Source organism: Pelophylax lessonae (assembly GCF_965119305.1).
Source record: "Pelophylax lessonae genome assembly, chromosome: 5".
Classification (NCBI taxonomy): domain Eukaryota; kingdom Metazoa; phylum Chordata; class Amphibia; order Anura; family Ranidae; genus Pelophylax; species Pelophylax lessonae.
In genome coordinates this window covers 90,419,745-90,435,259 of record NC_138772.1, presented here as the reverse complement: position 1 = coordinate 90,435,259, position 15,515 = coordinate 90,419,745, and the positions used below count along the sequence as shown (strand labels likewise).

The 15,515-nt window shown below is 39.3% G+C and overlaps 1 protein-coding gene across 9 annotated transcripts in view; it reads left to right on the top strand.

Moving 5' to 3' along the window:
* The window catches only part of PARD3 (par-3 family cell polarity regulator), a 901,610-nt gene that overhangs the window by 123,815 nt on the left and 762,280 nt on the right, over positions 1-15,515 (top strand). For all 9 annotated transcript variants that reach the window (XM_082258262.1, XM_082258264.1, XM_082258261.1 and 6 more), the window contains exon 2: positions 3,302-3,403. In XM_082258262.1, coding sequence (XP_082114388.1) covers positions 3,302-3,403 — 102 coding nt within the window. The remainder of the gene's footprint in view (positions 1-3,301; positions 3,404-15,515) is intronic.

Genomic DNA, 15,515 nt, shown 5'->3' with positions numbered 1-15,515 from the left:
TTTGTAGACGCTATAACTTTTGTGGAAACCAACTAATATACTCTTATTGGGATTTTTTTTTTTTTGCCAAAAATGTTTTTCCGAATACATATTTGCCTACATTTCTAAAGGAAATTAGATTTTTTCAATTTTTATTTCTTTTTTAATTACATGTGTTTTTATAGCAGAAAGTTAAAAAAAAAAAAAAAAAAAAAAAAATATATATATATATATATATATATATATATATATATATATATATATATATATATAATTTTTTTATATATATATATATATAATTTTTTTATATATATATATTTTTTTTATATATATATATTTTTTTTATATATATATATATATATATATATATATATATATATATATATATATATTTTTTTTATATATATATATTTTTTTTATATATATATATATTTTATTTACCTTGTCTAATCAGGGCACTAGTGATCAGTGCCCTGATTACATTCCTCTGTGTCCCCGAACGGCTGATCGGCTCTGCTCCTTCCTCACATGCAGTCTCTGTGTAAGAAAGGAGAGCTGGCGATGAGAGATGATCTCGTATGTTTACATATGAGATCATCTCTCATTGCATGGGCCGATCACGTGGTAAATGGCCGCTGTGATTGGCCATTTACCATGATCTGTGATTGGCTGTGTCCAAGGGACACGGCCGACACAGATTTTCCCCGATGTGCGCTCGCGGGAGCGGGCGGGGAGCCTGTCTCTGGGAGGCCGTTTAAAGACGGCCTCCCGGAAATTCGAGTTCGCGCTGCAGCCGTACTTCGGCTATAGCGCGGGCCGGAAGAAGTTAAGCTGCCCATAGCCGTGACATGACAACAAACTGATCTGTCGGTTTCTTCTCAAACCTCCAGATGAAGACATTTGATTAATTTTCTTCATTCACCCTGGGCCCTCCTGGGAAACTCATCAGTACATTTGGTAGAAGTTCTCTGGCAGTTCTTGTGTTCTTGGCCTGTCTGGTCTTGTTAGCCAACGTCTTTCTATGTAGGACTTTGAGGGAAACAAGATTGTGATCCAGGCCTGGGAAGCTAATGATAGGTTTTCTCTTCTTGGTTTATAATTTGGGTTCTGTATAAATAGTTTGTACTCTGGGCTGTGTGCTCCATATATTCTCCTTGAGTACATGTGTCTGGAGTTGTAGTTCAACGTGATGGTCATGGCTCTTCTGGATTAAAGCAGTATTCAACCCAAAAGCAACAATTTATTATATTGTAGTGTACGGATTCTTAGATGTGGTGGCTTCAATTCATTTTTTTGACTGGTGATCTGGCCAGTAAGGTTGTTTTTTTTTTTTTTTTTTTTTTCTTTTTTTTAATAAGCTTTGCTTTAGATGCATTAGTTTTAGACAAACAATTTGCCACTGACAGGGGTGCTTATAAAATTCAGCTTTTATTTATGCAAAACTTTTATCCCCAAAGAAAAAAACTGTTGCTGTAACTGCTTATAAAGTGTGAGCTGGAGTTCACCCTCAATTTGTTGTTGTATTTAAATCTGCTAGAACATCTAACACTGCCCTCCCCTTATGGCTGGAATACACGATAAGAATATCGGCCGAAAATTTCCGTTCAGCGAGCGATCGGCCGATATTCTACTCGTTAATGCCCAGCCATCAATGAGCAATATCGATATTGTGAACGAAAAATACAGTTTGAAAAACCCGAAAAATTCTGTCGTCTCGTTTGCGAATGAACGATATTCTATACGTTGGTGTTGAGGTCGTTCAGTTTAACCTCATCACGCAATACTTTTTCAAAAGTCGGTGGTCGAATGATCGGGCGATATTCTAATCGTGTATTCACACCATTAGACTAGTGGCCTTCAAACTGTGGCCTGGGGGCTGGATGTGACCCTTTGTCTACCTATATCTGGAGCACTGTTTTTCCCCTTACACCAAAGATGGGGCACCATTACTCCCACCGACACCAACTAAATCGGCCCTTTATTTGTTACGTTTGGAGAGAGACCCCTACCCTAGACTGACAATGCTGCTGTCCAAAGGTGCCAAAGTGGAAGCAATCTAATACAGGAGGTGGATTAATGACCATATCACCAAGGGGATGGAAGCCTAAAAAAAAAAAAACAAATGTAGCCACCACATCTAATGATTGGTTATCTGCAGTATATTACATGTTTGGTTATGGATTTAACCCCTCTGCTCCTCCCATCCCTTTAAGAGGTCTCAGATGCCGGGAGGCGGACTGTGGTCTCAGATGCCGAGAGGCGGGACGGGGTTTCAGAATCTGGGAGGAGGGACGAGGTTTCTGATCATGCAACCACTTGATATGGCCATGGCCAAAAATGCTAGGGGGTTGTTTTTCAAAGTGCTTTCTGAACAAAAAAAAGCATGGAGACCTGGCTGGATGGGGTAGTTTGGTTTGGATATTAAAAGTGAATTTACCAGTGTTTTGGGTGTGTGGTGCTTAGATGAAGAGAAATAATTCAATTTTTTTTAATTGCAAAAAATGAAAGTTACACCCAAGCACATAAAATCGCCCCCAAAAATTTGAGATCCACCCCGTCGGGTGTATTGATTGCGATGTTACATATTGCTGCACACGCTGGAATGAGAGCACAAATTCTAGCACCAGATCTTCATAACGCTAAACTGATGACCTATAGGGGGCTTTGAAAGTGTCACCCCAAAAAAATTAGGGTAGGGAAGTGTGTCTCCATTTCACGGGGGAACGCAAATTTGAAAGGTTGATATGTTTGGTATCTATTTACTTGATGCAACCTCGACTTTTATATTTTACCAAAAAACTTGGTATACTATTGTGCTTTTTTGAGTCCCCTAAAATGAACTTTTTAATGTGGTGTTTTTTTTTTTTTTTTTCTGAAATCTTGTGTTTTCTAGACCTTTGCGGTAATATATTGTGACAAAAAATTGGAACTACAACTATTTTATTCTCTAAGCGGTGTCTGCTTTCAGAAAATATATAATGTTTGGGTGTTTTATGTAATCTTCAGGCCTAAAATTATTTTTAAAATAAAACGTGTGCAAAAAAACACAAAAAGGGCCCACCTTTGGGAACATGTTACATGTTCATCCGTAAGCTTTGTTAAAAAAAAAAACTGGCTCCTTACTTTGTTAGCTGGCTCCTAGATTCAAAGCAAATTTGTCAAGCCCCAGCCTAAGACTAATTTCAACTGTCATTTTGTGTAAATTTGTTATCGCGGATGTTTGGATGACATTTGACTGCTGAATATGATTTGCTGTAAATCTGTATAATGCACACTATACTAATAGTAGTGGTAATTTTTGTTTTTCTTTTCCTTTGAACAGGACCCTAACTACTGGATTCAAGTTCATCGTTTAGAACATGGTGACGGCGGCATTCTGGACCTTGATGACATTCTTTGTGATGTAGCTGATGACAAAGACAGAGTAAGTCTGAAGCAAACCCATGGAGGTTCATCTTTTTAATGCTGCTAATATTCTGCTGCTGATTTTCTTAAAGGATTTCCGTCGCTTTGAAAGTCTACTTTTTATGCGGTTTATTTGTTGAAAATTACCCTTTCTCTAAAGTACATTTGTATTCATACTTTGGGCAGTAATGGACAGATATAAGCTCTGTGCACACATGGCATCGAATTTTAGGCTCCATTCACACCTCTGCATTTTGCTAACATGCGTTTTTCATGTGACAGCATAGGGCAGCCCATTCAATGTATGGTCAACAAACGTCTATGCAGAATAAAGGTGCCAAAAGAAGCTCTGTACCTTTTTCGTGCGGTGAGATACATGTGTTTTTACGGGGCGACAAAAAAAAAACGTTTCCTAGCTGCGTTTGTGGTGTAATTAAAGTTTACAGCACCTCGAATGCGACACTTATTTTTCACGTGTTTCCAGAACACACATGTGTGACTGGAGCCTAACATAGGATCTCGCTGGCAGCAAGATCGAAGTAAAAATCTTGCTTGTACTCTGTATGCATGAAACGTTCATACTGACCTGTACATGCATACAGCACATAGTGCAAATGTACCCGTGTGGCTAGCGCACAGGAAGCTTTTGCTACCTAGCATCCTTTGTTGTGTCTGTGTGCGGGAGCCCAAAAGACTGAAAGGCTGTCATTGTTAGCTTTTGCTGCTGTATTCTTTGCTTTCTTAGGCCCGATTCACACCGGTACATTTTGGATTTTCCAAATTTTGGAAAAAATCTCATGGTTTTTCAGTTGTCTGTCTGTTCGCACTTGAGCGTAGTGTAAAAAATAAGTACATGGGCTTTTTTTTTTTTTTTTTAGGTTACAAACTTTTTTTTAAAGGCTCAATAGAATTTCAATGGGGGCACTCTCCAAGTAAATAGCTTGAGAGTAAAGAGCTCAACACCCGAAAAGGTGCATGTTTGTTGCACATAGCACAGCCCATTGATATGAATAGGCTTCCCTATGCGTGTCGCAAAAATGCATGAAAAAACACAGATGTGAATGGGGCCCTACAGTAACGCAGGAATCAGTGTTAAGGCCTCTCTGTACAGGTGTGAGGTATGCTTTACTACAAAAGTGTCCAAAGCAAGCAGTTGGTGCTCTTGTTTAGTGCTTTACAGTGGATGGCACACTAGGAAGTCTAGCTTTTCCTATTTAAGCCTTCAGAGTATGAACATGTAAGAAAGGCCTAGTAAACTAAATACAGACTCCTTTATGCTGTGAAAGCAATCCGTCAGTAAAAAAACAGTGCTTTGGCTTATAGGAGCTGATATATTGGATAAGATTGCATGTTTTTGTGTAGACTTTATTATCTCTATTAATATTAAAATGTAACCGCTTTCTCCGGTAACCGATACTTGTATTCTTTTGTGCTTCGGCAAAGAGTTTAGTTGAGCATCTGACTTAATGCAACTTTTTACTGTAGTGTCAGGGATTTAAATAGGTTTATGGACACTTCTGATTTTTCACTGCCGATTACTCAGCATGGCGGAAAATTTTTTTATTTTTATTTAATGACAGTATGACATTTCTCTGCTTGTGAGAAATTAGAACTCGGCGCGACTTGCACGGACTTCATAACATGAATGTCTATGCAAGTCGCCTCCTGGTCGCCCCGAAGTAGTACAGGACCCTTTTTCTAAGTCGGAGCGACTTGTGTCGCTACTATTAGAATGGCTCCTGTACTACACAGTGGGAGCGTGAGGACCGCGACTTGTCAGGCTGAAAAGTCGCCTGACAAGTCGGATCAATGTGAATGGACAAGGCCCTATCATGAAAAAATATAAAGCTGAACTGCTGACCTCTTTATGGTGGGGGGGGGGGGGAGCAAATTGGTTGGCTGTCTTATTCTGGCTCCTAAGCTGTAACTGCTTACAAATCCTGGAGAGATAACTCAAACAGCTGAAGGCAGAGCATCAGCAGAATTAACTGGCAACATGCGTTTTTTAGAGGCAAGCATAACTGCCTCAATGATTCTTTTGTAACAGGGGCTCTTTAAAATGAAAAATGAATAGCTGTACAAGTTGGTTTTTTTTTTAAATCAGCGGTTTGAATTAAACCCTTCCTAACTTAAATACTTTGTGCATGCGTGTGTGTGTGTGTGTGTGTAATATATGTATACCTGTGTGTGTGTGTGTGTGTGTGTGTGTGTGTGTGTATATATATATATATATATATATATATATATATATATATATATATATATATATGAATTGTGAAATATCCCAGCCACCAGCTTGTGTAAGTTATATGGCAGACTGCACTTGACACACCCAGTACCTTCCATGAGATACCTTCAGATGGGTAAATGGACCTTAAATTCAAGGTTCCTGTTATATCACTAAGACTGATCATGTGATTTCAGTAAATGCAGATCCTCCAACTTTGATGCCAGTTTTATAAAGGGCATTGCAAGGCCTGATCTATATCTTCAGAAAAGAAGCCGGTAAAGATCTGTCCCTACCATAACGTTTGCTAAAGTCCTCCCAGTGTGTATCGTTGTTCAGTAGAGCAGAGTACAGCACTCCGATGTGAGGGGGATTGGGAAGTGTTCAGTGGTTGGATCAGGTGACTGTTTCCATTCCATGTCTTGGGATCAGGTGTCTGGACCTCTCCGCTTTCCAGGTTCCTGTCTGTGGAATGAGGATGGTAACATAGCCTAATGTATGAGTCGCTGGATGCTTGTTTTGGTTCTTAAGAAGTGTACATATATCAAGCAAGGTAGGACAGGTCCAGATATTCATATGCACAGCTTGGAGAAGTTTAGAAATGGATGTTAAATTACGCAACATTGACAGTACTATAATAAATTAAAAAAACTATCTGATGCATTTGGTTAATTTTAAGGCACTGTTAAAGGGCATACTCCAGAGAAAATAACTTTTTGCACCTTGTGCCTTTATACAAAGAGTACTTACATGGAACAGGTAGGCCTGGGGGTGGATGCCTAGGTTATGTCTTACGAGTTTTCATGTTCAATCACGAAATGTTGCTAGGTGGTGGTCAAATCCCCCAAAATACTCACCAATTGCACGCTGTTAACTTTATTTGCCTTAGGTATGTTTGTTTTTTAAATACTGTCATTGAATAAAATATACATTTTCTTAACTTATTTAGAGTTATTGGTGCCTAAAAAGTTCATGTTCTCCCAACTTTTTTTCCCCCTTCTTGTTAAGCGTTTGAGATAGATGGCCAACCTAAGGATATGATCAGTTTTTGGGCTTGAAGATGATACCCTGCTGGTCTTCCCCTCTCCCCGAGAAAGCAGGCGGATGAGTTGATACCAGATATGTTTGTAGGAGTGACACAGATAGGATCTGGGTCCAGTATTCTCATGCTTTGAGTTGCTTCCTTAGTACTCATCAGTTGGCATCCTGGTATATTTGAGTAGCTGAGCTACTCCTAAAAAAAAAAAAGGTATTTGAAGTGCCAGCGCCACTTGGATATTTTTTTTTACCTCTGAAGGGGAGAGTAAAGGAAGGATTGCTTCACTGTATGAGCGCCACATTCTGGTCAACGTTTGACCTAAATGATGTCGTGTTCTGGTTTTCCCCAATTCTTATTTGGAACACATTTTGAAAGGGGAAACTTGGCCTTGTAGTTCAGCGGAAGCAGTCTATCCACACTCTGCACAATTCTGATTTGCTCGCTTTCTCCTAAAATAAGAAAGTGGTTTGGTAATAATAGTAGGCAGCGGTTTTAGACCTTCCAGCAATCCCCTTTTATTATTTGTCTTGCTGTGAGCTTCTCTCTGTGTAATGTGATCCAGATTTGCTGGTGAAACCTCATCCATTCCCTATGCAGAGTCTCCAGCATGTATACGAGCTGAACGAAGATGTTCAAGAATCATCACATGACAAATGCCACGCTTATCTAAAGCATGCCAACCCCGTAGCTTCACAGCAGCAGATGGGTGGCTGCCGTCTTCCATTAGTAGTGTGATTTCTTTTTTTTTTTTTTTTTCTAAAATGACTTTTGGTAACCCATGGCCAGTCGACCTGTGGTGGATCTACAGTAGCAGTTGAGGGAATCACAATATTTTTGCAAAATGTGGAAAAGATAAAGCTAACGTACAACATGGAGAACAATTACCCTAGCAGTGGCCCCCCCTCCACATTGCCAGGTTCAACTGTTATATGTCCTTTTTTATTTTTTGTAACATGAGCTACACTACTTGTCAGTTTCTTATTTGCTATATATTAATGTGTGTCACAAATGAGATATTGGTCAACAAGGTTTAATCCTTGTAATCAGTAAATAACTGTCCCCGTCTTTAGCTAAGTGTTTGTAGTTGCACTACAGCTCAACTGACACTGAACCCTGTTCTCTAATGGGAAGCTTTAGGGCCCATTCACACTATGGCATTGTAGTTCAGGGCTATGCCACCTAAGAGACTTAACTGAGGTGGCCATCCCAAGTGCGATGGGGGCCATTTTGGAAACTCCTTCCACCATGCAACTCAGTATTGTTAAGTCTGACATAACCACGTTCTCAGTGTTATTGAGCTGCCTGCTGGACCACGGTGGCTGTCGCGCAACTGCAGGTTCAGCGTTGCTGGCCACTGCACCTGTCTGTGTGATTGGAGCAATGGTGGATCAGAGACTTTTACCCAGTGATGCTTAACCTGCAATTCTAACAGGCCTGCCGGTGCGCCTGAAATTCCCCCCACCCACCCAGGCAAGGCTCTGTATCTGGCAAAATTATTATTATACAGGATTTATATAGCACCAGCAGTTTGTGCAGCGCTTTACAACATGAGGGCAGACAGTACAGTTACAATACAATTCATTACATCAATCAGAGAGCCCTAGCCGTTAGAGATTACAATCCAAGAGGGAGGGTCAAGTGATATAAAAAGTAATAACTGTGGGGAATGAGCTGATGGAGAAAATAATGGTTTGAGAAACAGTCAATATGAGACCTCAAGAATGGTGCCCCATCCCTATGATAAGAGAAAAGAGAGATCCCCTGGATGTGGGACTTTGACGGCACCTCGTAATAAAATGTAATCTATGATAAATAGTATAGTTTTATTAAATAACTTCATAAAAACACTGGTATATAGCATATGTGACAGCGTATACAGCAAGTTGCGACACAAGATATGGAAATGACATAAAAAATACATCAATCAGAGAGTTCTACCTGTTAGAGCTTACAATCCAAGAGGGAGGGTCCAGTGATATAAAAATTAATAACTGTGGGGAATGAGCTGATGGAGAATATAAAGGTACAGTTGTTAGGTGAGGGAAAAATAGGCTTCTCTGAAGATTTTCTATAAAGGGTTTTCAGGGATCGTCTAAAAGTGGACAGAGTAGGAGATAGTTGAACAGATTGGGGTAAGGAGTTCCAGAGCATGGGAGAGGTCCTGAAGGCGGCTTTAGGAGAAGACGACAAGGGAGATAGAGAGCATGGGGTCTTGGGAGGAACAAATAATGATTTAGTGGGAATTTTGAGACTAAGTTAGAGACGTAGCTGGAGGCCGGGTTTTGGATGGTTTTGTAAATTAGTATTTTGAATTGAATTTTGTTGGGTCTGTAATCTACTGCACATTGCTGAGATGCATTGTAACACATGAAACTCAACGCAGGCAGCTCAGCATAAGCACACACACACCTGCATTTAAGGCCCCTTTCACACTAGTGCGACTTGTCCCGCGATTTTGGACCGCAAAATCGCATGACAAGTCGTTTCCCATTATTTCCAATGAGCCCCATTCATATCAGTGCGTTTTGAAGTCGCACCGACTTCAAAGTAGTTCCTGCACTACTTTGGCACGATTTTAATGCGTTTTGAGGTATATAGCCCTGAGCCATTGCTCAAAATCGTGTCAAAATCGCGGCAAAGTCGCGTCAAAATTTTGTCGTAAAATCGCGTTGCATAAGTGTGAAAGGGGCCTTACAGCAACTCAAAACACAAATAATCTGCACGTTGTACAAAAATGCTGCATGCCTTTTAAAATGTGCGTCGTTGTGTGTTTTCAGCCCATTCAGAGTGAATGGGCTGCCTTGGCATCATTCTTTACCAATGTTCAGTCCCCCCAGAACTGATATTTTGGCTCTGGGGAGGGGCAGGGAGTGTAAATTGTTGACTGGCTTTTTTTCTTTGAAGTCATCAGGGAACTTTGACAAGGAGATTTTCTAAATGGAACGGCATTCATTCGGCTTGAAAGCACATTGAGTGAGTGGCAGATTTTGTTGAGTAGTGAACATGAAATAATGCTGTATCATTGGCGTGTTGGACAGTTTTCCTACTTCCTGACAGACTTGAAATGAGGCACAAAAATATGCAGTTTTATTATTGCACCCTGCTAGACTTGTAATTCGGGATTTTTAAGCCTCTTCCTGTAATGTCTGTACAAACAGACACAATAGATGCAGTTCACTCTCACTGTGACATGTGTGAACCGGCTCGTTAAATATTAGAAGAATCGCTCTATTGATAAGATAGAAATTGCTGTCATCATTCATTGACTGGACCACTAACCTGAAACAAAAGTCTGATTATGGAAGGAGCTATGTAAAGATTGCATGTTTTATATTAATGGCACAATGTGTTTGACAGTATAGTGATCTGTACTTCTTACCTGTTGCTGCTCCGGAAAATATGATTTGTTTACTTATTGTTGTACTTTGTTTTTCTTTTTATTGTCTTGAAATGTTTGTAAAATTCTAAGGCTCCTTTCACACGGCCGCTCCGTGTGAAAGGTCCGCTGCGGGACTTTTTTTTTTTTTTTTTCCACGGAGCGGATGACATTTCTGTCATCCGCTCCGTGTGCCCGCATATCATCCCATCCGTTTGCGGATGATATGCAGACATAATGTAAGTATATGGCACTGCGGATGTCAGCGGATGACACCGCTGACATCCGATTTTCCTTCCTTTCCGTTTTTTACACGGAAGGAAAAATGGGGTTCTGTTCCGTTCGTAAAAACGGAACAGAACTGAAAGGAGGAAAATCGGGTGTCAGCGGATGGTATTCCGCTGACATCCGCAGTGCCATTCACTTACATTATGTCCGCAAATCATCCGCAAAAAAATAGGATGATATATGGACATGCGGAACGCCCGTGTGAAAGGGCCCTTAAACCCAGGACAAACTTAAATGCAACAAAGAGACAATCATTTCAATGAGCCTCGTTTACACTATTTTAGTGCTTTTATGTGTGTTTTCAACAAATTCAACATACTGCTTTTTTTTTGCAGTGGAACGCACATGAACACTTCACAAATGCATGTCCTTGCACAACTCAGTAAAAAAAAAAAAAAAGCGCCACAATCCCATTAAAAACGCGTGCAGAACTGAAACATGAGCACATGGGGATTGTGATTTAACTGAGCGTTCAGACTTTTGCAGAAATGGATACTTCCGGGATTGTTAATCTTCTGTCCCCTGCAGCTCTGTGATTCCTTCCGTTGACCTCTAGGTCACTACAGGACATAGCAGTAATATGAAGGATGGAAGAAGAAACCACTGCGTTCTGCAGGGGAACCAGAAGACTGACCCTTCCAGAAGAGTCAGTTTATGCAAGACCTAATCCTGGAATTTCTATTGAACAGACATTTTTATCTATTTACAAGTTTTATGGGAAATATTATCTTACAGTAGTAAACCCATTTAAAGTGATGGTGTCCCTACTTATTCAAAAAGGAAGTCCACTTTGTCCTGCATTTTGCCATAGTCTGTCATAAACCTCTGTCTTTCAGAGACATATCGGTCCTTTTTAATATGGCTGCTGAGCTCACTGACCATCATGGGAGGGGGAGGGGGAGGAGAGGAATAGGAAGGTGACAGAAGATAAGATGGGGAAATGTGATTTTCACAGGAAAAGTCAAACGTATAGAACTTTAGCTGCCTGTCCAAATTGCTATCTCTATGTGCCTGACTCTATCTAAATCTCTCTCTCTCTCTGTGTGTGTGTGTATATATATATATATATATATATATATATATATATATATATATATATATATATATATATATATATATATATATATATACACACACATCTATATATATATATATATATATACACACACATCTATATATATATATATATATATATATATATATATATATATATACATACACACATATCTATATATATATATATATATATATATATATATATACACATCTATATATATATATATATATATATATATATAATCTATCGAGAGAGAGAGAGACAGACACTACTGTTTTGATGTAAAGTTCTCATTTTAGGGCTACCTCCTCAATCTTGTGATTTGTTGTCTTTGTATACAGAGTTTGGCTCATCTTTGGGTCAGGTTTACTTTAAACCGGAAGTAATTCTATAAACCACAGGAGTTGTCTTGGAAGAAAATGACCCCATTAAGTGTCACTATAAAGCAATAATGAAAGAAACCTCAGATTGTGTCTACTGAAAATGTCATTGTCTGTGATAAAATAACTTTATGGCTTTATCACTTGTTTATGGGAATGTTTGTTTATATGGTGATTGCACAAGTGTAGTCTGTATTGCTTAGTCTCTGTAGAGACATTTTATATTGAAGATCTTTTATTTTACTTGCTATCCGTGTTCCTACATTTTCCCTGCCATCTCCACACTCTCCTCATCAGCCGAATGTGTTATTTCTCTGACAGTTCTAGAATAGTCTTCTTTCCTGGCTGCAAGTTTAACTGACTGGCAGTTGTGTCCTCCATTATTCATCCAATCCGTTCGATGCTTCCTAGGCTTTCAGAATGCTCTTTTCTAACGTTAGTGTTAGAACTTGGACGAGTGACAGTGCTGAAGTCCGATCGAGGCATAGTAGGCTGTGGAATTTTGGTAGTCAACAAACTGCTCCTCTCTTATGTCGGCCAGGCGGTGTCTCGGGTATCCAGCCTACAGGCAGTTCAGTTATTGTTTATTTTTTCCCCGTTATTAAATGGAATCTTCCTTTTTATTACACTGTTTGTACCAGGCAATGTATATTGATTAAATGTGTAATTTTATATATGTAATGTATAATTGTAAAATTAATGTATCTTCATTTAAAAAAAATGAACCACTTCGTTTAAATATTAAACTTTAAGTTGGCAGTGCATTTTTTTTTATTTTATTGTAAAAATCTATTTTATTTAGTTTTTTTTTTTTTTTTTGAAAGTGTAAATGTACAAAAAATTAAACCTACACACTGGCAACACACGAGCACAAGATGTAGAGATTAGGGATACCCTGCCCACTGGCAGATTCCCCTCGGGACCAACTTTAAGGGAGTAGAATAATACCTTTTTAAGCATCAGCTTATGTGGCCATGGAAGGGTTGTCCAGCCAACAGGATCAAACATTTGAAATTTTTTTGGACAACTGCTATTACAATAAGTAGCTTGATACAGAGGTAAATTGAAGTTTACCAGTTCCATTCAAAATCAGACAGTAGAAGGCAATGAGTTTTTTCCATCATATTGGGATAGCTTTCCTGGCATAGAACAATAATGGGCTAAAGAGGATCCGCACCGCCACTGGAATGGCAAGTTCTTCTTGCAATACAGTTTTATTAATAAAGATATAATACTGCGCTAAACAAACCCTATATTAACAGAAAAAAGCAGCTTGCACCAATCCTGAAATGTGGATATAAATAAGCTTAAAATAACATGCAGCGCTTTTGATATTAAAATCCACAAAAAATCAATTGGAGTAAAAGTTCATAAGAAGTCCACACACATATGAATGAATGGGAAATCCCAGGAACAAACAGAGTAAAAGTTGTAAGTTGGGAATCCAGAAGCCACCAGCAGCAAACACCAGGTGTCCAAGCCTCTTACCGGATCTGACAGACCCCCATTACTGAGATCAGTCAAGCGTGCCCAATAAACATCATGTGGATGTGGATAAATCACTCATGTGGAGCCGATCCCAGATCCAAAAATCTTCCAAATCAGGCAGCCCAGTCACAGTGAATGACAGACCTCAGATCAGAGATATAAAGGGAGACTCCTCATGGTATAGTACATCAGACTAAGGTTTTATTGAAAGTAAAATTGGCCACTTACACATTATCCACTAAAACACAGCATGGAACGATATGTATGCAGATCAGTAGCTCTGGACTCCAAAAAGATGGCCGCCGGATCCTCCTCAGCAACAAAAACCATGCCAGGGTCCCAGGTTCAGTTCCTGTGGGACACAATTTGTACAGAGTTTTGTACATCTCCTCAGGCTTTCTTTAGGACCAAAAATAAAAGGGGTAGGGGGGCCTTGGGGTTAAGCAAATTTTGAAAACTATATATTGCAATGTATATAATGTGACAAAGGCAACTGTTTCAGGCTGAATCATACACAAGTTGTATAGTTACTAGTAGTTTTATAATAGATCATGCCTGCCTTCTTGAATGGACCATAATAGCATGGTACCTGGCCAACACTTGCATGAACAAGGAATGATGGAAACTACGAAGAACTAGCCAGTTCCACTACTTTATCCCCCTTCAGGCTCTGTTCACACTAAGCAGACTCCAAAGTCATGGGATTTTCAGTGCAATTTTGGAGTCAGACTTTTATGTAACTTTTGAAAGGACTTTTACACTCTGTGGCATTGAAGTCGTGTCAAAGTCAGATCAAAGTAGTACAAGAACCTTTTCTAAAATCGGAGCAACTTCATTAATGCTAATTAAGACCACTCTCATTGACTAACATGGAATTTTACATGTCATGTGATCAGTTGTTTGTGAGCCTTCAAGTAGCCGCAGTGTGAACTGAGCCTCAGGGTAGTCTTGGCTCCAACTGTTTTGTCTTCTCTAGTTATTGAAGTGTTTGCTCATATAGGGCGGTGCTGTCTGTATGTTAGTACCATCACTCTGTTGTCAGCTGCTCTTGGTCAACTAGACGGTTGCCAAAATTTGACTTGTGAAGAATTTTGTTCCTGTTTTTATTAACACCACTATGCTTCACTTTTTGAAAATTCTGTCCAGTCCTTCTCTAATAGTATAATTTGGCTTATGTTTCTGAAGGTTCAGCATTCTATAGAATATATAGTTTTAATAGTTGATGTATGTGTGTTTAATTGTAAATGTATATCATTTCTCAACAGTATTTTGCTTGACGTGCTTTAATACACCTTTTTAGCAGGAAAATGTCCCTGGAATTTATTTTTTTTCATTTCTCTAGCCACATGGAGGTCCTCTTGGACCTGGACACCATGTATCAAAGCCAATTTCTGTCCTTTTTCGAGTCTTCGACAGATGCCAGTCTATTGGATGACAGGAACACTGGGATTTGTAGTTCCTGGCCAGCTGATATTAAGCAGTTTGTCAATACATTCTGGGACTTGGGGTTCTGCAAAAGCTGGGAGAACTTTACTTGTCAGACAAGACTGGGACCTGTCACTGAAAGATCATAAAAAATCCCAAATATTCTACCAAGGTACTATAAACATTATTGGCCAGTAGTGACTGAAGTAGATTACATTATCATGATTACATTATTATGATTCTGTATGCTTACTGGCACTGTGGACTCCAGTAATATGGCCGCCTGAGGACTTCCTGTTAGCAGTGATGCACTAACAGAGCAGCTCTAGCATCCCGCTGGTTTGAATGCTGCAGCTTCCTCCACTCTTACATTCCAGGGAGTGCGGATCTTGCCACATTATACCCTATGGTCTGGTAGTTTGTGAGTGTGCCACCATGGTTTAGATATGCTTTTCATCCACTGCACACTGCGGAAGCCATTTTAAACACCATTTATGATGGCTGCTTTTATGTGGATACCATTTACTAACTGTGTACTTTGTTTTTAGCCCCTTATTGACTCAATTAAGTGTCCATTGGATTTTTCTATGAGATTGGCACATTAATGCAACACCACCGCAACAGTGTTGCTTGGGCATGTAATTGATCCTTATGTGTGGCGTTGGAATAAGTCCATAATTGGCACTCACATCCAAGTTATTTATAAAGACTTCAGCCCCAACATCTGGGTTGTTTATAAGGACACCATATTTACTTTTACTTGCGCTTTTTTTTTTTTTTTTTTTAAACTGAAAGATCACAGCTTAATAGAATGGTAGGGTAGGGAATGGTAGGGAATGATGTATCTTGTG